General features: G+C 36.5%; 1 protein-coding gene across 10 annotated transcripts in view; it reads left to right on the top strand.

The window, feature by feature from the left end:
- Positions 1-23683, top strand: part of RGS7 (regulator of G protein signaling 7) — a 498690-nt gene that overhangs the window by 352123 nt on the left and 122884 nt on the right. For all 10 annotated transcript variants that reach the window (XM_053209414.1, XM_053209412.1, XM_053209416.1 and 7 more), the window contains 2 exons: positions 12933-13039; positions 18056-18107. In XM_053209414.1, coding sequence (XP_053065389.1) covers positions 12933-13039; positions 18056-18107 — 159 coding nt within the window. The remainder of the gene's footprint in view (positions 1-12932; positions 13040-18055; positions 18108-23683) is intronic.

The following is a 23683-nucleotide window of genomic DNA, read 5'->3' as shown; positions in this document are numbered from 1 at the left end:
TTTGGGAAAGACAGAGTGCAAGCTGAGGAGGAGTAGAGAGAGGGAGACACAGAATCTGAAGCAGGCTCCAGGCTCTGAGCTGTCAGCACAGAGCCCGACGTGGGGCTTAAACTCACAAACCATGAAATCATGACCTGAGCTGAAGTCAGACGTTTAACCAACTGAACCACCCAGGCACCCCTGGTCATCTATTTTTCTATTCTTTAACCAATACCATACTTTCTTTATTACTATAGCTTTAAGTAAATCTTGAAGTCATATAGTGTGACTCTTCCAACTTTGTTTTTATTCTCCAGTATTATGGTGCGTATTCTGGGTCTTTTGCCTTTCCATCTGAACTCTAGAATGATTCTATCAGTGTCTACAAAATAGCTTGCTGGGATTTTGATTGGTATTGCAATGAATCTGTAGATCAAATTGAAACAAAATGGCACCTTAGTGTTCCAATCCATGAAATATACTGTATTTTATTTCTTCTGTCAGTGTTTTCCTGTTTTTTACACACTGATCCTGTATATATTTTGTTAGGTTTATCACTAATGGAAAGAAAGGATGAATTGATTCTCCAAGTGAGTAAATCTGGGCTATGTCTCTGAATGAGCCTGTCCCTGCAGATTTTCAGGTAGAGGTTTGTCCCACAACCTCAGTTGTCTGATTGCTCCAGGAAAAGTTGATTTTCAGCTTGTTCAGCTTTTCCTTGTTGTAACGATGGGAGTGACCACTTCTAAGCTCTTTATCATGTCTCATTTGAAGCCAGAGTCATTACCTGCTTTCTTAAAGCATATTCTACTGCATTGTGTGTTTTGAAGATATAAACAGAGAGAATGTTATGTTCACTTTTGTATCCATGGAATGAAACCAAGCATAAAGTGAATAATTATATGTTAGATGAATAGCAAGATGGATGAATGAGTGGAAGGATGGATGGATGGGTGGTTGGGTAGAAGAATGGATAGATGAAGAAATGAAGACTCATGGAGTAAATTGCTAAAGGCTGGTATGAATCAATAATGGAGAAAAAATTAAAGGAAGTATAAAAGGTTTTATAATGTAATTAAGTAGGTAAGTAAGATAAATCCTAGGGAAAGAAATCAAAAATGAAGAATTAGAAAGGAAAGCATTTTTAGGAGGATTGGAGAGAAATTGAAGACTTTACTCTTCCCACGGGTCTAATACCCTTCCATGCCTGGTCTAACCCAGCCTTTCTCAAAGCCTTCACTGAAAACTTTGTATGTATTTTTCTTTCACTCATGCTAGATATATTAAGACTGGGGTGTTTTCTTTTTTTTTTTTTTTTAGCTAAAATTCAGTATAATGTATCACAACACAAATTAATTCAAATTAAAGCAGGACATTTATTCCAGCAAATGAAGAATGAGGAAATGAATCCTAATGCAAAATGGTTCATAAGTTTACAGGGATACCAATACAGTTATAACCTCCTGGTGAGAATTTAAATTATATACACTTTTAGAAATTAAGTTTGCAATATTTAGCAGTGCTTTAAAAATGTCTGTAACTTTTGACTGTATTATTTCTAAGAATTCATTCTATGAAATAATATAGGATTCTTGTGTCCATTCTTGCTGATAGATTTTTTTTAGTTGCTTGTAATATTACAGACAATTTAGGTGCTGATAAGATAGCAAACCAAAAAAGTAAACAAACAAATTAAAAACAACCAAAAAGAAAAAAAGAGTTCCCATTCACATGGAGCTTGCATGTTCATTGGAAGATTAATAATAAATAGATACATGTGTAATATGGTAAGTGGTGGTGAGTGCTATGAAGAGAAGACAAAGTAAAAAAATGTGTAGAGAGTGAATCCTGTTTTATACTGTGCAGTCAGGTTATGTAATCACTGATGTCGTGGCCTTGGCCAGAGATCAACTGAAGGAATGAAGTGGGATGTCCTACTCTTTGGACAAAGAGTGCTGGCATTCCAGGCGGAGAGTGCAAAGGCTCATGGCAGGCACATGCCTGGTATGTCTGAGGTACAGCAAGGAGGTTTATGCTCTAGGGCAGGATCTGTGAAGGAGTGAATAATAGAAGACAGATAAGTAACTGGTGGCCAGATCAGGTGGGATTTTCTAAGGCCAAGTCGAGGAATTTGAGCTCTGTTCTGAGAAATATGAGAACTTGTTGGAAGAGTGTACTAAGAATGACATGATCTTATTTATATTTTATTATTGAAGAATAATGGACCTAGAATATTGTATTAGTTTCAGGTGTATCACACAGTGATTCAATGTTTATATACATTAGACAGTTCTCAACAGTCAGTCAAGTTACCATCTGTCACCACACAAAGTTGTTATAATATTACTGACTGTATTTCCTATGCTGCACACTATATCCCTGTGTCATATTCTTTTTATAACTAGAAGATTGTACTTCTTTTTTTTAATGTGAAACTTATTGTCAAATTGGTTTCATACAACACCCAGTGCTCATCCCAACAGGTGCCCTCCTCAATGCCCATCACCAACCCTCCCCCCCCCCCATCAACCCTCAGTTTATTCTCAGTTTTTCAGAGTCTCTTATGGTTTGGCTCTCTCCCTCTCCAACTTTTTTTCCTTCCCCTCCCCCATGGTCTTCTATTAAATTTCTCAGGATCCACATAAGAGTGAAGACATATGGTATCTGTCTTTCTCTTCCTGACTTATTTCACTTAGCATCACACTCTCCAGTTCCATCCACGTTGCTACAAATGGCCAGATTTCATTCTTTCTCATTGCCAAGTAGTATTCCATTGTATATATAAACTTCATCGTCTTTATCCATTCGTCAGTTGATGGACATTTAGGCTCTTTCCATAATTTGGCTATTGTTGAAAGTGCTGCTATAAACATTGGGGTACAAGTGTCCTATGCATCAGCCCTCCTGTATCCCTTGGGTCAATTCCTAGCAGTGCTATTGCTGCATCATAGGGTAGATCTATCTTTAATTTTTTGAGGAACCTCCACACTGTTTTCCAGAGTGACTGCATCAGTTTGCATTCCCACCAACAGTGCAAGAGGGTTCCCATTTCTCTACATCCTCTCCAGCATCTATAGTCTCCTGATTTGTTCATTTTAAACACTCTGACTGGCATGAGGTGATATCTCAGTGTGGTTTTGATTTGTATTTCCCTGATAAGGAGTGATGTTGAGCATCTTTTCATGTGCCTTGTGTCTTCTTTAGAGAAGTGCCTATTCATGTTTTCTGCCCATTTCTTCAGTGGAATTTATTTGTTTTTTGGATGTGGACTTTGGTGAGTTCTTTACAGATTTTGGATACTAGCCCTTTGTCTGAAATGTCATTTGCAAATATCTTTTTCCATTCTGTTGGTTGCCTTTTAGTTTTTTTTTTTATTGTTTTCTTTGCAGTGCAGAAGTTTTTTATCTTCATGAGGTCCCAATACTTCATTTTTGCTTTTAATTCCCTTGCCTTTGGAGACGTGTCAAGTAAGAAATTTCTGTGGCTGAGGTCAGAGAAGTTTTTTCCTGCTTTCTCCTCTAGGGTTTTGATGGTTTCCTGTCTCACATTCAGGTCCTTTATCCATTTTGAGTTTATTTTTGTGAATGGTGTAAGAAAGTGGTCTAGTTTCAATCTTCTGCATGTTGCTGTCCAGTTCTCCCAGCACCATTTGTTAAAGAGACTGTCTTTTTTCCACTGGATATTCTTTCCTGCGTTGTCAAAGATTAGTTGGCCATACTTTTGTAATTCTGATGGAAGATTGTACTTCTTAATTCCCTTCACCAACTCTGTTTAGCCCCCAACCCCCGCCTCTCTAGTAATCATCCAATTTGTTCTCTGTATATATGAGTCTGTGTTTTGATTTGTTTGTTCATTTTTTTTAGATTACACACATAAGTGAAATTATCCAGTATTTATCTTCAATCTGTATTATTTCACTTAGTATAATATCCTCTAGGCCCACCTGTGTTATCACAATTGGCAGGATCTCATTCTTTTTTTGTGTCTGATTAATATTCCTGTGTGTGTGTGTGTGTGTGTGTGTGTGTGTGTGTGTGAGTGTGTGTGTGATCACATCTTCTTTATCCATTTATCTATTGATAGACACTTGGGTTGCTTCCATATCTTCGCTATTGTAAATACTGCTACTATGAACATAGGGGTGCATGTGTCTATTTGAAATAGTGTTTTTGTTTTCTTCAGATAAATACCTATAAATGGAATTGCTGGGTTTACATTTTAAAATGATCACTGTGGCAAAGAGCAGGGCATGAAGGGAAACTAATCTGAATGTCATCTCCTCTCTGAATGAGATCTCATCAAGAGATGATACAAGCTTGGGCTGGGGGTGGTGGAGGTGGGTAGATTCTGGGTTCACAAGGAACAATCATCAGAATATGCTCCTGGACTGGATGTGATAAGTGAAAGAAAGACAGACATCAAAAACAAGTGTTTTGGCTTGAGAAGTTAAATGAATATTACTGACATTTGCTGATATGGGAAAGACTGAAAAAGAGCAGGTGTGAGATGAAAGTCAGCAGTTTGGTTTTGCACCGATAAATGCAAGGGGCCTATACAATATTCAAGTGGAGATGTCACACAGGCTCTTGGATACAATATAGTTATTCAGGGGAGAAGTCAAGCAGGAGGTATGTCACCAGAATGTTTATCACAAGGTTGTTCATGATAGTGAAAGTTTTAAAAATTCAAATCCAAAACCAGAGGATTTCTAATATGCAGCACAGCCAGACAATGTTGCTCAAAGTCTGTGCTCTAACTACTGCCTCATAAAGTGCTGTGCACTTTCCAGCAGGTGCAAGCGTAGAAGGGCGGTCCACAAATATTACAAACCCACTGAGGATCAGTCATGTCTTATTGTTCTCATCTATATAGCATCTAGAATATCTTGATTTGAATTTTGGCAGTAGGGTTGTCTACACACTTTATTAGAAGAATCTTATGAAACCATATTTTTAGATTGGATTTTAATTTAAAAACATCTGGTGTTGGGCGCCTGGGTGGCGCAGTGGGTTAAGCGTCCGACTTCAGCCAGGTCACGATCTCGCGGTCTGTGAGTTCGAGCCCCGCGTCAGGCTCTGGGCTGATGGCTGGGAGCCTGGAGCCTGTTTCCGATTCTGTGTCTCCCTCTCTCTGCCCCTCCCCCGTTCATGCTCTGTCTCTCTCTGTCCCAAAAAATAAATAAAAAACATTGAAAAAAAATTAAAAAAAAAAACATCTGGTGTTTAAATTTTGGCTTATTGTACAAAAATAAATTTTTTAGGGGGTGTTAATCCTTTAATTAGCTCATCTGTATTTCTTCATTCTGGTTTGTGAGACTGCCTCATTCTCACTTCTGTGAAATGTCATAACTTTTTGATATTTAAAATTAAAGTCAGATTATTGATGGATGGCTATGCTGTTTTTAAATGGAAAAAAGAGCAATCATTTTAATGATTGCATCTCATTTAACAAATTTACACCTTCTCATTTCCAAACTTTGTTCCTTGCAAGGGACCATCTCTATTGAGTAGAACCATGGCATGTATTGTGTATTAAAAATCAGGAATTCCCAGACATTGCTTATTTCCAGGTTAACTGGTTTCCAACACACACAAAACCCAGCATAAAGACACAAACATGAGAAAATGAAACTGATAAGTTACATGTGTTTATGCCAACTGGTATTTTTATTTTAAAAAGAGAACAGCGGGTGATAAAGGTAATCTAGAAAGTTTCAGACATTAGTTCTGATGCCCCAAACTGCTCCTCCAGTAGAAGCACTGGTTTCTGCAAAATAGTATTAAAGGAAATTACATCTGGCTTTGTTTAGAAATTTCATAGTAACTGTGCCTTTTTCTATGACCAAGGCTATGGATCTTGGATGCTAAGTCTTATACTTAATCATGATTTAAATACATTAATGAATAGTGAATTTTTTTTTTGAAAAAAGAGATACTATTAGGTATTATCAGAAGACTATGTTGCTTATTCTTTAGGAGTGACATTTGATTTTCAAACCAAATGCATCCAGGTCATTTTGTTACATGGGGTGAATTACTGGTTATTCCCATAGTGTGCCTGCATTTTTACAACTAGCTTCAGAAAATATATAAATATAAAATACTCATCAATCCAGTTCCTATTTGTTTGAAATAAGTGTGATATTTGCTCTGGACACACAAAATTCTTTACTGTAGCAGCCCTAGGTCATCATGAGGACTGAGTTTTAAGCAACTGAAATTCAATTCAGGTAGTATACTTTACACTGTACTTTTTTCTTTTTTTTGGAGAATTGGCCATAGACACGGGAGGATTATTTGCAGAAGAAGAAAAATCAATTTCCCTTTGACACAAAGAGGCAAAATAAGGGTGGCAGCATTTTTGCAACAACTTCCAGTTGAAGCTTGGTTGAATGCCAGAGAATCCAAGTTGGAAAGAATGTGGCAATCCAGCCCTGCATTTATGGATGCTGACTCTAAGGTCCAGAGAAACAAGATGACTTAGGATATGCAGTCACAGAACTAAACTGGGATTCAAATTCAACCCCACGACCTGCAGTTGAGCATGCTTCTCCTTGATACGCATGTGTGCTTGTTCAGTAGCATGTACTGTTGCTCATGTGAACCAACACATGCTGGGGAAACCCCCTGTCTAATAAATTAACTCACTGCATCCCCCCTTCTTTCAGCTCATTCAGCCAGGCTCACTGGTGGAAATTTTATAGAATGTATGCTGAATTTTATTTTATTTATTTTATTTTATTTATTTATTTTATTTTTTATTTTTTAGAGAGAGCACACATGGGGAAAGGGGAGAGAGAGAGAGAGAGAGAGAGAGAGAGAGAGAGAGAGAGAGAGAGAATCTTGAGCAGGCTCCATGCTCAGCACAGAAGCAACATGGGGCTCGATCCCACAACCCTGGGATCATGACCTGAGCTGATATCAGGAGTTGATGCTCAACCCACTGAGCCACCCAGGCACTCCAGTATGCTGAATTTTAGAGGGAATGTTGCTTTCCAGAATAACTTATTATTGCCTTGGCTTTTGTGACTATTACAGTTTCCTTACATGGTTCTTGGATGAACTCAAAGTGATTTTCTCTTATATGAATTACCATTCTATGCACCTATAATACATATAAATATAATAGAGTCTTGTTGAAATGTAGTCCATTTTGTACAATGATGGAACTACCAGTTATACAGAGGGATATACTGTATTTCTGAAATAAACATCTTGATATCATGTAGTTATTATATAACATAGACCTTAAACCAGTTCTCCACACCAGTATTACATAGGTCTCTCTTAAAAACAAATTTCAGCAGGGGCACCTTGGGTGGTTCAGTCGATTAAGCATCTGACTTTTGACTTCAGCTCAGGTCATGATCTTGCAGTTTGTGAGTTCAAGTTCCAAGGCAGGCTTTGCGCTGGGATCCTCTCTCTGCCCCTTCCCCACTTATGTTCTCTCTCTTTCTCCCTCCCTGTCTAAATAAATAAGTAAACTTAAAAAATAAAATAAAATAAAATAGCATCGCTCTTAATATTTCAATAATTTCTTAATACCTGCTGATATTAGGTAACTTGACTGTTCTACTCTGTCTCTGATAAGGGCCACGGATTTATGAGTGTGTTACTCTCAATGCCAATTGTGTTTTTCTTAATGGGTTGATTTTTTGGAATCCTGAGCAAATATTATGGTTTCCTAAGAATTCATCTGTGTTCTGGCTGCTGTCACTGTGATTCCCCTGTCACCAATATTTCTCAGCAGTGTCAGCTCAGCATGTCCTGGTCAGTCAGTCCTGCCCACCTCTCTCCTAAGCCAGGGGCTTTCTCGATGATCCCTGGCATTGTCAGGTTTTGGATTGTAAACCCAGTGTGCAGGGTATATTACCTCTGGAAATCTTTCTTTATAACTATGACACCAAATCTTTGGGATCCTGGTAGTGTTCTTTGCTGTCTAGGAGAAAGTAGAGGTATATTCTAGAGCAGATTCATCGTCTACACACAAAAGACTCCACTTTGACCACCTGGAGGACTTTAAAGATGTTGAATTATAAGTGTTTAACATGACCTGGAGGCTTAGATCAACACCAGCTACCAGTTTCCTCATTGCTTTAGCACTAGACTAAGTGCTACTCGATGTATCCTTTCTTAAGTATCAACTAACTGATAATAACTCAAGTTTTAGAATGCTTTTTACATGGCGGACCTTATTTTAAGCACATTGCACATATTATCTCTGTTTATCCTCACAACAAAACTTTGATGTAAATATTTTATTATCCTCATTTTGCAATGAGTGCGCTGAAGCCCAGAAAATGCCAGTCTGTTGCCAAGTCACACAGCCAGCAAGTGAGGGAGTCAGGATTTGAACCCAGGCAGCAGGTTTGCATGGCCTGGCTGCTTCGCCTCTGTACTCTGCTCCTTTATTTGGGAATATTATGTACTTAATTACCTAGTGCATTCCTCACGGTTGATCTAAACTATGCCTCTGTTTTTATTTCTCCCAAACAGAATCTATTTTATCTTATCTATTCTATATCACCATATTATCCACTTCTACTTCCTGATTATGATTGTTAAAAAGCAAGCAGCACAAGATTTTTCTATGTGGAAATGATGCTTTTAAAAAAGATCAGTGAAATCTCAAATACCTACTTCTTTCAGTAACCATAGAACTATTGAGAATGTGGACTTACCTCACAAATTCCTAAATATAGTAATAGTTCACTTTTATTTGACCTTGTGAGAGAATAAAATGTGCTACCTATTTGATTTTTCCACATGACTAACTTCACCTTTTGAAATGCCAACTCTAAAAAAATTATAATATTTTGAAGTGTTTCTAAAATGACCACTTCCCCGTCTCCTTACACAGAGAATAAGAAGTTCAACAAAATCTTTATGACTCAGAATCAGCTTGATGAAGGCCTGTTATTTTATAATTTAGCAACTAACCTCTGTCTGCTTTTTAGCTTTTTTCCTCCCTAGTATCATATCATCAGCTGTCATTTTTTTCTATTTTGAGTGGATTTCCTTCCAAAATATTTCTCCCCACATACTAATCACATTTACTACCTCAAGTACGCTGTGTGCTGCTGCTGAAACAATACCATTCTTAAGTATTACACAGAAAATAAAAATAAATAATATATGATAGAAATAAAAACATAATTTAGCAAGATTATTTTATTATTATTTGCTTGATTCAGAGACATTTTTCTATCACTTCACAATTATGGACTACATTTGGGAGGAGCTGGGACTTCCAGGGGTTGGGACTCTGGATAAGGAAAATATTACTGAGTTTTGAAAATATGTTGTAAGTATAGAAATCTATGTATGTTTCTATGTACAGAAATCTAGCACTGAACAACACAAGCCTATTTTATAATATGCTTTTCATCCTATTAACTTTCTCAAGTACTTGTGATTCAAAAGTAAATTATGTTATGCAGAATTCTCTTTGCTTTTAAAGAATTTTGACAATTCTGTTGAGTCAGGGTTTGGAGTGTAGTAATGCAATGAATAGATCAGGCTTAACAAAGCTGCACTAGGCTGTTCCCATCGTAACTGTGGTTTGGAGATGGATTTTTATCTCTCAGTTTGTTCACGGCTTGACTATCCAAAAGAAAAATAAACTGGAATTTTATGGTAGGTTTGTTGTTGAACTTTATTTAGCTGTGTGGGTGACGCAAATAACACAAGTACAAGATTAATTAGTGATTATTTTGCCGAGAAGCGTAATGTTGTGGAGCCATCTGGTGTGTCATTATTGGAGGGCCATCTTGATGGATTACTCATTAAACTCTTTCAACACTTTGTTCCAAGACTGTCAGCCGTCCTCTGGATTCTTATTAGGTTAAGGCTGTGCTGAGATTCAGAAGTGGAAGGACCATGGGGAAGTGCAGCAGGAAACAGTTCAACCTTGACAACGCTACACCATGCCCACTCTCAGATCTCTTAGTGGCATTTATGCCATTAAGCTCGTGATTACCTTTTCCCGTAGTTAAAATACCTACCACAGCCTCACCTCAAAAGCTTACAAAAGTATCGTGAAATGAGACTATGAACATCTGCATTATCTTGGAAGAGCGGAACAAGGTGCTCATCATCACAACACAAAATAGCTAGTGTTGTCTTTTTTCATGCAGCGCTACGTTGTTCATATTTTTGATATGTCGTGATTCATAAATTTGCTTATTTACTCATTCAGCAAATATTGGCTCAATAGCTCTTATCACTCTTGATATGCTAAGTGCCAAGTTTAAAAGTTTGAAAGAAAACAGACAATCCACCCCAACTCCCTGGTTTTTCCTCTGAGTATTTTTTGGGTCCTGGAGCTACGTTCTCTGGTGGTCCTGTGACAAAGCACATGACTTGTTACAGTCTGACTATGCATGGTAGTGCTACATGAGGAAAACCTCCAGACATGTACCTACCCCTCCAGAAATGTATGATCTCTCGGAATCAGTATCCAGTGGGTGCAGGAAGGTCAGAATGTGCTTACGTTTGTTTGCTTCTGATTTTCTTCCTGCAGCTTCGCTATGTTTACTTTCACCATATATTTTTTTAATCCTGATGAGTACTTTAGCACCCCACTGGTTTTGTTGTTTCTTTAGTCACACTCAGTCCTGTGATTAGAGTTCAGAAGGCTTTTTCTATTTATCTTTCTGGGCATCTCAGTTTTCCTTTCCTGAATCTACTCCCTGCAAACCTTCTCATGTGCCATAATTCAATTCTCTTTCTGGAAAGTAGTGCTAATCATGTTTTCCTCAGCCATAGACTGCTGGGAATATAACAAATAAAGATGGTTATAACATTATAGGTGCACCATCTGACTTTGAAATATGAAAACAGATGTAATGGGTTGCTCTGACCTGTGCTACCTGACAGGAGAGTCCAAGGACTCAGAATATGAACAAGTCTATAAGCACCTGCACATTATTATGAGCCAGCAATCCTTATAGATTCTCTTACTATTTCAATTTTATAAGTGATCCACACATACACAAAATAATATGTAAGTGGCTACTTAGGATGCTATTTAGGACTGCCAGTTTCTCTCACTCAGCCTACTTGAACACAAATTTATGCAACTGGATTTCCTAGCAGTGATTTGGATTAAGGTAACATGAATTCATGTGTAAATCTGGAAGGCACAACAGCTACCATATACTGAATGTCTCCTATACGCAGGACACTATTCCAACTTCTTTACGCATATTCTTGTTTGATTCTTATAACAACTCTGTAAGGTGGGAGGAGCACACATTGTTTAAGTAACAAAAACTAGTGAGTGCCTCCAAAGGTTTTGTTCTTCTTACAACACCACACTAGCTCCTGAGTTTCAGCAAGAGTCAAAGAATATGTGCGTATATAGCTGTAAGCAGCACAGGCTTTGAAAAGGTCTTGGCTTTGAGCTAAAAGGATATAGACATTATACACACACACACACACACACACACACGCATATATATAATTGATGAAAAAATGCTCCTTTGTAGAAAAATAAATTCTGTGCAGGGAAGGACTTAATTCGTAGTGTGGATAAGATGCCTGGGACACTTAATAACAGTCGTCCAAGAACGTGGCAAAGAGGATGATTGGCAGTTGTTCTTTATTATCGACAAGAACAGCACAGAGACAGGCCAGAAGTAAGTTACCAATTGAAGTGTTTACAAGATGATAGATGACAACTAAAAGGGGCACTGTCACAGATAAAATTTAACAATTATTTTTATATTACATATAAAATATATATATTTTTATATATTTTATAATATAATTATATTATTTTTATATTATAAAAATATAATTATTTTTATATTAGCTTTTATAAGCATGGGAGGGTGGCCCGGAGGGACAGGATTCTTATGCTTATCTACACCACAGCCAGCAGCTTAGTGACTCAGTATTGGCTGGAGAATCAAAGCTCCCAGGATTGATGGCTAGAAATATAGATCTATACAGTCCTGAAACTATTGCAAGAATTCTAGAATTAAAGAACCATTTACTTGTCTAAAAAACAGAAATAAATCCATTACAAAATTGTATAGAAAGATACAACACAGATCAATAAATCTAACTTGTTGATGGACTAAAAAATTATTTTATAGAGTTTCATATTTTCTAGAATTTAAGTTAGCCAAACTTCACGTTGTCCCTGTACAAATGCAATAATGATTCTGTTGACCAAATTTTATTAACCATTTTATTGGAAGAAATCGTTGGCTGCTATAAAAGGAGAATGAGCATCAAAGTATTATGTTCCAAACATTTCTCAGCCTTCTGGGAAACCGTAATATTTTCATTGTCAAATAAACATCTTCATAGTCCATATCTAGAACATTGAATATAGCGCTGTAGAAGCTAGAGCAGTCCAGATGATCGCAGGACTGTAGTAGCAGCATGAATGGTTGTTTAGCACTCACTTAACACAGCATAAACGGTTCTAGATGCCTTAATGTTCCCCGATGATATCATGTAATAGTAATCCATGTCATTAGAAGAATTGTTGATAGTATTGGATATCCATAACATAGGCTGGGGGGTGATACAAGTGAGAATACTTTTAAAAGTTTAAAGTGCTATATAAATGCCAAATAGAATTGTTTGTGGAAGACATTAACATACAGCAAAATATGTCTCACCTGTAAAATGAAGGACTCAGATTCTGTGATTTCAGAATAACTTTCCAGTCTCAATGTTCCATAATGCTGTGTTTTTGTCCACCGTTCATCATGCAGTATGGCTGGCCATTGCACAGTCACTACCAGGAACCGGAGCCATCTCAGTACCCTGTGTGAAAGAACTGGAAAAAAAGAAAAAGTACAAAGCCAGGTTGTTTAGGATGCCAGGAATTTGAATGTAACAATATACTCTAAAGAGAATAAAATCCTTTACTCCTGTAAATCAGCATTAAAAAAAAGATCTTATATACATTTTTATTTGTCTGTTTTCATGAAATAGTGGAGGCACTACATTTGGGAACATTAATGGCTGCCCACGGCTACTTCTTTCCAATCTCGGATCACGTCCTCACACTCAAAGATGATGGCACCTTTTACCGGTTTCAGGTGAGTTTGATGAAAATATTCCTTAACTGTAAAATAGAAATCTGCATTTTGTTTGTTGATTGTTGTTACAAACAAATTTTGAAAATAGAACTTACTTTTTTGACTTAGCTAGTTAGAAATGAATTAATATTAAATTTAAAACTGAAGAAACAGTAAGCGGAGAAAGATGGAATGTGCTTGGTTAAGATGACTTGTGAAAGTTAAAATGTATAATCATTGAAGATATGTTTTATATAAAATGTTAAGAAAAATTCAGAGAGTGGCTTACTGGAATTCAGGAGGTGGGAGAGTTATTCATGTGTAAGCTGCATTAGCCACTGGGAAGGAAGTTGAGAGGTGTAACTGAATTGATTATACTCTGGATCCTGTCCATGATATAAGACTGCCTTCGGTCAAAGCAAATTCTCATGGGAAAGCTCCAATACAGAATTTAGCTACTTATAAGGCCTTCTGCATGTTGGTATCTGAGGCCTTCCTACAAGAAGACTGCGAAGACTGACGTGCATGATGCTTCGTGTGTGTGCACTCATCTGAGACAGAAGTATACCTTAGATAACCGTAAACTGACACGAGTTGTTCTAAATCCTTTTCAAATGAAATAGATGCTCATTCTTTCAAAAATGCAGATTCTTTCAAAAATGATTGTGGACTCTAATATTGGTCATTGAGCATGCACTTGACACTTGAGTTCATAATGATTTACCTGAAGTGTGTTCTACATTTCATTAGACATTATGATTTCTTAATAACTGACTGGTGGATTCTAGCCCATAAAATTAGGGCACATATAATGCCAGAGTTGAGACTCTTGCTCTAGGTATTTTTGGAGGATTCTCCCCATTGTCAAACTTGTAGACATTGGAGAATTCTCTCTCATTTGTTCTGAATATCATTAGATATTCTATAAATAAATGACAAAACAATAACCTGGGTACCAAAGAACTTGCTTGGGCAAACAAAGAACAAAGAGGTAATATGTTTTAAAAACATTTAAAGATCTTTGTCTTCCTGGAACACCCTCACTGTCACTTCCTTAGGACCCTTTTATACAAGGCAAATAGTCGTAGGATTTCATGCACTGAATACCTAGGAGATAAAGCAGTCTCCTGAAATCATGATACTGACCTAAATATTCAAGCAACATATGTTAGTCAAATTACATAATTTTAAAAGGCTTTAAAATAGAGGAATATTATCCTTTTTTATAGTTAATGTGGTGGTAGCTTAAAATAGCTTATTGAGAAGTTAAAGTACCTTGTGGTCTTAAAAGGTAACATTTTGATAAATAGAAATTATTAGTTATTAGCAAATAAATTATTTGCATACGAGGAACACTTTTTGATTTTTTTTAAGGGAGTTACTTTTCTACTGGAAGATTGCATTTTCCATATAATCTTACTTTCTTTAAAAATTTTTTCATATAGGGACACTTGAATAGCTCAGTCGGTTGGGCATCCAACTTCAGCTCAGGTCATGATCTCACTGTTTGTGGGTTCGAGCCCCATGTCAGGCTCTGTGCTGACAGCTCAGAGCCTGGCCCCTGCTTCAGATTCTGTGTGTGTGTGTGTGTGTGTGTGTGTGTGTGTGTGTGTGTGTCTGCCCCTCCCCCAATATCTATTGTTGTCTCTATCTAAAAAATAAAGTAAACATTAAAAAAATTAAAAATGTTTTTTCATATACAGACTATAAGTAAACTTTAGGCCTAATAAAAATCTCAAAAATGATGATTTTTGTTTTTACAAAAATAACAACTTTTATCTATCCTCACAATCATATTACAAGTAAAACTATCTCTGTGCAAAATAACATATCTGTAAGGGAAGCATTGTATACAGTCTATTTATTTCTGGAGAATTACCTAGCTTAAACTAGCTCAGACATGGCCCAAAGTTGGTGATGATGTTGTGAGTTAACATGATTGACAATGTTTGACTCTGCTCTTGTCCTCCCTGTATTGAAATTAGTAGGCAGACAAGGTTTATATGTCTTAGTCATGGCCATGGATCAAAGATGAGCAGAGCTGGGAATGGGTCACCCTACATTCTGGAGAGAGGAGAGACTATTTTTAAAGAGCTTTAGAACAAAGCAAGGGAATGGGTGCAAGTTATAGATGTATTACATCACTGCTAGGTATTGGCAGAAGGCTGGCAATTTTTCAATGTGCCTACATAGATGACAGATGATAGTCTTTTAAATTACATTAATTAATGTTAAATATTAAATGTTAAATGTTTTAAAGACCTATTAACATTTGAAATAGGATCTAAATATGACATATTTGTATATCTAATAGTCATAGGATCTTAAAACTGAGATTTAAAAAGCAAACAAAAGAAGCTCCAGAGAAGTCAGGGGTCATTGAATTCCTGCTGTAATGACTGTGAAGGCATTAATCGGTTTTTATTTGAACAGCTCTAGTAAGAGAAAACACATTCTTGTTCAAGGTGTCCACCTCCATTTTTGTGTTGGTTCCAAGCAGCAGAAAGTTCTTTATTACACTGAGCTGCAATTTAACTCCCTGGGAGGATTTCAAAAATCATGAATTAAAATAGGAAACTTGCCATATCATATTTACTACTCTACCAGTGAATGACTGAGATTTTAACTATCATTAGGAATCTGAAGAAGCTTCTGGGCATGAACTTGAGACAAATAGAACTCTTCATTTAATTTCATTGATATGCTGCAGTATGTAAATTTGTCTCCATTTTTCAGCACAATTTAAAGCATGTGATTTCTATATTTATTGTAAACTTGCAATTGTCTAATTATCCTCTATTAGCTAGCTGGAATTGAGATCTGACATGATTCTCTAGGTCAGTTTCATGACTTTCATTACATTAGTATATGTGCTAAAGGTTATTGAGCAATAGCTAGCTCAATTTTATCATAGTTGAAAGAAGCCAACTCTGAAAAGCAAAGAGAAACTCATATATTAAAATGTCCTGAAATCTAGTTGAACTTTAAAAGTAAATTTTTAAATTTCAGTGAATTATAAGCATTTGTTATTCTTTAAATTGTCTTTTACTATAAATTAAAATACTTTTCCTAGAAAAAAATCTTGCAATATTAGTGAAGAATGTTGGTTTGATGGCATTTCCACATAATATCAGAACATAAAATAGCTTCATTCTGTTACTTTTAGTCAGGGAATTGTCACTAAAGTAAATGATGGAAGAATAAAGAAAAATGGTGAGAATGAAGTTAAGAACATTCTTTGTGGCTTTGAGAAAAAAAGTACATGTCTGACCAGTCTGACTAGAATAGGTGTTTTAAAAGTAAGGTACATGTACACACACACACACACACACACACACACACACACACACACGCCCCTCACAAAATAAAGAAGCAACCCTCAGGAAATAACACTTTTGAGAAGTATCTCAAAAACCAATGGCCCTCATGAAAGCAAGATTTTTAACTACTTGTCCCCCTATGTTTCCCCTAAATCCTGACCCAATTTTACCCTCAAAGCTCTATCTCCCAAGGAGTCAAGTGGGATTCAGGTGAGGATGGGGTTATAAAAATTCTTGATGTCTTGCTTTTTCTAGTGTTTCAACTCGCCCCACCTCGAATTCTTGTTGTCATTTTGTTCACATGTGTACACAATTAACATCAGTAGACTTCTTTATTATATTAGCAATTCCCAGAAGGAGTAGAGGCTAAATCAAAATCCCCTGAAAGTCTCAAGCAATTTGAAAAGGCTCTCCCTCAGAGATTCAAAGAGTTCTCCCCAATGATCCTTTCCCCCTTCTTGAGAATCCATCTTCTAGAGGGAGAATTATCAAATGGTTCATCAGAGATTACCTCAAATATGCTCATTACACATGGATAGCTAATGTAATTGACTAATAAATATAATTAAACCCACAAGTTTGATGTCTGCAGTCATTTGTTCCGTCGAGTCCTGGAGTAATCATCAAAGTTTGAGAGAGTACACAGTAGTCATTCAGTTTCCCCATGGTCTGGAGCCATGCATGTCCAACTAGTGGGACTAGAAAAGCACTATTAGAAAATACAAAATGTTGCTGATAACAGGGTTTTCCTGGTCAGTTTCTTTGTGGTTTTGTCAGTCAGGTTGTAGAATTTCACAGACTGAGATTTGTCAATTGTTAATCACACACACATCAATTAAAATAGATTAAAATTAAATCAATTAAGATTAAGTAAAAATTAGTTTTTAAAAAATCACTTCTGGCTGTGCAGTTTAAAATTTTAAAACAGTAAGTGTTTTTATGAAGAAATGCATTTTTTAGAATTTATTTATTTATTTTGAGAGAGAGAGAGAGAGAGAGAGCGAGCATGAGCAGGGGAAGGGCAGAGAGAGGAGAGAGAGAGAATCCCAAGCAGGCTCTGCACTATCAGCATGGAGCCTGATGTGGGGCTGGAACCCATAGACCACGAGATCATGACCTGAGCTGAAATAAAGTCGGACACTTAACTGACTGAGCCACCCAGATGCCCCTATGAAGAAATATTTTTTAAAGTGAGACAGAAAAGTTTAAATCTAGTTGGATAATGTTGAGAGCTACATCATATAAATAACAGAGCCAGATCTTAGGGTAAATTTTCATAGTTGAGCTTTTGGGTCTACTGATGACAATAATGAGATATATGAATCAAAAAAAATGATTTGTTATATTTAAATATATTTTATCTTGAGTCGTGCTGAATTTAATACTCTGCTTTCAGTCTTTGTGGATGAAAACTTTTTTTTTGAATGATGCAATCACACCTTTTACCATTATGTCAGTTGACGTCAAATTGCAGCAAATGTATGACATTTAAAGAACCTGCTGGTGCTGCACATATTTGGACTGAACAATTGCTCAGCAAGTAATCGTAGAAGGAAAGTCTTACAATGCCTGTTTGGGTACTTTCCCTGTATTACAAAACATACCTCATTAGCAAACCATTCTGGATAATTGCCAAAGATGAACACAGCTCATAAACCAAGAACTCTACTAATTTTGTGTCTGCTTAACCTGGGTTCCACTTCTTTTTGTTCCACAGACACCCTATTTTTGGCCATCAAATTGTTGGGAGCCAGAAAACACGGACTATGGTCAGTACAATATCTCCTCATTTTATTATTGACAGCCAATATGTATGGATGAACACGTGCTCGCATTTTATTGCTTTGTGATTGAGAAAAGAAAACCACAATACCACTATGGGACCAATATTGCCAACATCAAATTTGTGAATGGCTTTGTTTGGAAAGGCACAAACCTGGTGGCAACGTTTTCCATGGTATAACGCCCCACACAACTATTAAAAACCGTTACTTGTGAATAAGTTAAAAAGCTATAAACAAGCTTTAAAAAGTTATTGTTATTTTTCCGTAGGACCTTGGTCCACTAGAAAGAATAACAAAGGGGCTCAGAGACCCAGAGTTCCACTTTACTCTCCCACTTAGCTATGTGATTCGTGGTAAGTCCCTTGACTTTCTGGGGCTCCATTTTTCTCACTATTATTTCAGGCATCCTATGATTCTGTAAGCAGAAGGTATATTAAATATGGTGAGGGCAAGCAAAAGAAAGCTATAACAGAAGTTTAATTGTAATAAATCAAGTTTAGTGAACTTAGAATGAACTTGGTTCAACAACCATGATTTTAGGTAAGCTCTTCAAGAACATAGACCCCCAACAAGTGCACATCTTTTCACATCTTCCTGAAGACTACAGTTTTCCAAGATAAGACTGCATGGTTTTAAAGTGTCATTTCTACAAATATTTATTAAGGATTTTTTTCTTACACCAAATACTGTCTTAGGTGCTAGGGTAACAGGGTGACTCTGACTTCATCTAAAAAGTTGGGTAACTCTTGGTTAGATGAGAAGAAAGAATTATACAGGAGTTCCTATAGAGTGCTGAGTGAATGTAACAGCAGTGTGTGCAAAATTATGTACAAGTTTAAAATAAACAAGAGATTGAATTTACTCAGGAAATTGCAGAGTGATTTCACAGAACTGAGAGCCATTTGAGTTGAATTTTGAAGGAGGAGGGGAAATTTGTCAGGAGACAATGCAGAGAACACATTTGAAGCAAAGGACCAGCATATGCAAAGGCAGTGAGAAGCTTTACAGCATCTGGCCTTCTTTGGTATTGCTCTTAGAGAGACATCTTTATAAGAAGGCTGTAGAAAAATCCAATGGAGCTATCCTTCACTTCTGTCATTTCAGAAACTTGAATTTAGTACTTCATCCAAGATGCCAATCAAAGATTCAAACTAACATGGGAAACCATCTAAAACCGGAATACTTATAAATTAATAGAATAGATGATCATTTCCAGTAGTGAGAGCATTGATTTATTCATTCAGGGCACACATTCTTCAAGACTGAGGCACTTAGCGAAAGAAGTTATTTAAAAAAAAAAGCAGCTGCTTCTTTGTGGGTCTGATCTAAAGAGTTTTGTGGAGATCTTTTCCAACCTGGGATATTGCCTGGTAGTTGTCTCACTACAAAGGATGAAATTCTGGTTGAAACACTTGAACAGCTGAGAAAGAGCTCACGGACAAAGCCCCATGAGCCGGAGGCAGACAGACCCAACTCTGTGACTTTGGGTGAGGCATGTAATATTTCTGAGTCCCAGTCTGCTCACTTTTCAAGCAGAAATAATAATACTGACTTTCTAAAGTTATTGGAATAATCAAAATTAATATGCCTAAGGAAACTGGCATTGCTCCTCTCATATTCAGTAAATCAATATTGTTTTTTGCTCATCATCATTATTGCCTGGCAGATACATCGCCTCTGTTCCTTGCAGAAAAGCAAATCCTTACTCTCAGTGTTCTCTCTAGACACATCTTTTGTGTTCTTCACAAATATGTTAGTGTTCACAATAACGGCTCATGTTTCATTTCACAGTAGATTGATGTTCCAATGGAAAGCCTGAGGAAATGGCATGGCCTACACAGCAAATCATTTACAGAACATCCCTCAGAGTCAGTCATCTCAAAATGATTAATGTAATTCGGTTTCACATTAACTCCTACTGTGTCCATTTTAGAGAGGGTCACCATCTATTTTCTACCCAAAGCTGGAGTACCTGCAATTTGTTAACTAACCATAGACATAGCTTGTAATTATCACATTTTATTTTCCCTCCTGAATAAACATATAGCTGTTTGTGTCTAGCTTGCTTGGATTATATACAAGTGAAGGAAAAATAGTTATTCAATAAGATCTTATAAAAAAAAAGAGAGGAAGTAAATAATCATGATCTTAGACACTGCATCACCTCCACAGGCGATGATGCCACATCTTCTATGATTTTTCTTTTTAGGCACAAATAAATCATAGAAGCAATACAAGTTATCCAACTTTGAATTTCCTACCAGCATGTGCTTAAAAAATACTGTTATGAAATGTGAGCTCCTGTTTATAAAGAGTATATTGATGGGTGGCTCAGTCAGTTGAGCTTCCGACTTTGGCTCAGGTCATGATCTCACGGTCCGTGAGTTCGAGCCCCGCGTCGGGCTGTGTGCTGACAGCTCAGAGCCTGGAGCCTGCTTCAGGTTCTGTGTCTCCCTCTCTTTCTGACCCTCCCCCATTCATGCTCTGTCTCTCTCTGTCTCAAAATAAATAAACATTAAAAAAAATTTATAAAGAGGATATTGATGCTGTGATGTGGTTGGGCCACAAAGCCCAAAGCACAGTCATTACTTAGTCTGTCTTTTCTAAGATAACTTGGGGCAGACAGGAGTTTAGTGCTTAAGCAGGTTTGAGGAATGTTTTCTTTCACTATATATTGGCATCCCAACCTCTGTTTCCACCACCAGTTTGAATTTACCAAGTAGGTTCTGCAAAAAAATAAACCTTTACAGGTCAGTTTATGTGGAGAAACACTTTTCTGTATTCACCTCGGTGTTGTAGAAAAGCAGAATATGTTGATTATGTTTAGTGCTCAAGACAAGCCAGTATGGGCTGCAGGGCTACACATCTATGAACACCACTCTTTGACAATCAACTTAAGTGAGATTTCTGATATTTTCCATCCAAGAGCAAGAATCATTCCACTCCAAGCCAATTAAAATGGGGTCAGGAATGGACTTCCCCAGGTGTATGTGCATCAAGAATGATCTAGCACAAAGTGCTTGCAGTGAGGGCTTGGAGGACAAGGCACGAGGAAGCTCAAGAGTACTGTGCTAACAAGTAGACACAGTAACAGAGTTGTGCATTGAAACAGAAGCCATGAAAGAACTTCACTTTTCTAAAAGTAGGCATTGTTTGTTTCCTGCCCTAAAACATTGCAAAGTTTTCCAATGAGTCCATCCCATTAACAAAACTGCAGAGGGGAAAGAGGGTTGCTCCAGCTTCATTCATTTTGGCTCGTAATTTAGATGTTGTTTATTTCATAAGGGCTTTAACTTAAGAGCATCTACAGTTCTATTTCATAGTCCTCCATACAACTCCCAAATTCTTTATCATTCACTTTTGATGTAACTATACTCCTATGTCTATTTTTGAAGCCAGTTTTTTTTAATTTCTAGTTTTTAGAGTAGTTTTATAGGTATACCAAAAAAAAAAAAACTGAACAGAATGTATAATCCCATAAAACCACCTCAATCCTACTCATACTCTTCCCTGTTATTAATACCTTACATTAGAGTGGTACATTTGTTGCTATTGATGAACCAATATTGATACATTATAATTCACTAAAGTCCCTAGTTTACATTAGAGTTTAATCTTTGTATTGTATATTCTGTGGGTTTTGACAAAGGTATAATGACATGCATCCGCCATTACTGTGTCCTACAGAATAGTTTTATTGCCCTAAAAATTCCCTGTGCTCCAGTTATTCATCCTTCCCTTTTCCCTCCTGAACCCCTGGCAACCACTGCTCTTTTTCCTGTCTCCATAGTTTTTCCTTTTCCAGAATGTCATATAATTGGAATAATACAGTAGGGAGCCTTTTCAGATTTTTTTTTTTTTTACTTAATAACATGTGTTTAAGTTCTTCCATGTCTTTGCATGATGGAATAGCTCACTGCCTTTTTATAACAGAATAACATTCCATTTTATGAATATACCACAGTTTGTTTATCCATTCACCAACTGAAGAACGTCTTGGCTGCTTCCACATTTGGTAACTGAATAAAGCTGCTGTAAACATTAGTATGCAGGGTTTGTGGGCATTGGTTTTCCATTCATTTGGACAACTCCTGGGGAGAACAATTACTTGATTATATGGTAAGGTTATGCTTAGCTTTGTAAGACATGGCCAAATAATTTTCTAGAGTGGCTGTACCATTTTGCATCTTGAGCAGCAATGAATGAGAGCTCCTACTGCTCGACATCCTCACCAGTGTTTAGTATTTTGAAGTTTAGCCATTCTAATAGAATGGCTTGTGGTGAATACAGCATAATGTATAAACTTGTTGAATCACTGTTTTGTATACTTGAAACTAATGTGATATTGTGTGTCACTATACTTTAATTAAAAATCTCCCATTAAACAATAAAATAAATGTCAAAAATAATGTTTATTTTTAAATGTCAAAATAATATTTTGAATCATTAGTCAAATGAAATATATTGTTTTTAAAAAATCTGGTACTCATTTCATTAAATTTCTTAAAAGAAACTTTTTTTTAGCACACTATTTACATTTGTATGCTAATGTTAATGGTACTGCATATTTCATTTCTAATTCGAATTGTTCATTATTGGATTACAAAAAAAGCAAATTTTTATCATTCAAACTTGTCATAATCACTTAGTAGTTCTAAGTGTTTTTTGGTCGCTTTTTAGATTTTCTGCATAGATAAACATGTCATTTGTGAACAAAGACAGTTTTCTTTCTTCCTGTCCAAATTGTATACATTTAATTTATTTTTCTTGTATTACTGAATTAGCTAGAACTTAACAGAAGATACTGAATAGGAGTGTGCAAAGGGACACCTTTGCTTTGTTCCTCACCTTAACAGGAAAGCATCTAGTTTCTAACCATTTATTATGCTGTTAGCCATAGGGTTTTTGTAGATGTTCTCTACTAAGTTGAGGAAGTTTCCCTCTATTCCTAGTTTGTTGAGAGTTGTTTTGTTTTGTTCTAATGAACAGGTGCTAGATTTTGTCAAATTCTTTCTCTGCAATGGGGCGCCTGGGTGGCTCAGTCGGTTGAGTGCCTGACTTCACCTCAGGTCATGATCTCGCAGTTCGCGAGTTCCAGCCCCGCATCGGGCTCTATGCTGACAGCTTGGAGCCTGGAGTCTACTTCAGATTCTGTGTCTCCCTCTCTCTCTGACCCTCTCCCGCTCACACTCTGTCTCTCTCAAAAATAAATAAACATTAAACAAAATTAAAAAAAAATTCTTTCTCTGCATTTATTGATATGATCATATGGTTTTTATTTTTTAGTCTCTTGATGTGATGGGTTTCATTAATTGGCTTTCAAATGGTCAGCCAGGCTTGCATACCATGAATAAATGTCATTTAGCTATGGTATATGATTCTTTTTACATTGTTGGATGTGGATTGCTAATATTTTATTGGAGATCTTTGTATTTATGTTCATGGGAATATTGATATATACTTTACCATTTTTGTAATGTATTTTTATGATTTTACTCTTAGGATAATACTGTACTCATAGACTATTATAAATGACTCCTTTTTATTTTGCCTCTTTTCTG

The sequence above is a fragment of the Acinonyx jubatus genome, chromosome E4, assembly GCF_027475565.1.
Source record: "Acinonyx jubatus isolate Ajub_Pintada_27869175 chromosome E4, VMU_Ajub_asm_v1.0, whole genome shotgun sequence".
Taxonomy (NCBI): Eukaryota; Metazoa; Chordata; class Mammalia; order Carnivora; family Felidae; genus Acinonyx; species Acinonyx jubatus.
The sequence above is the reverse complement of the archived record's forward strand: the minus strand, read 5'-3'. Positions and strand labels throughout refer to the sequence as shown.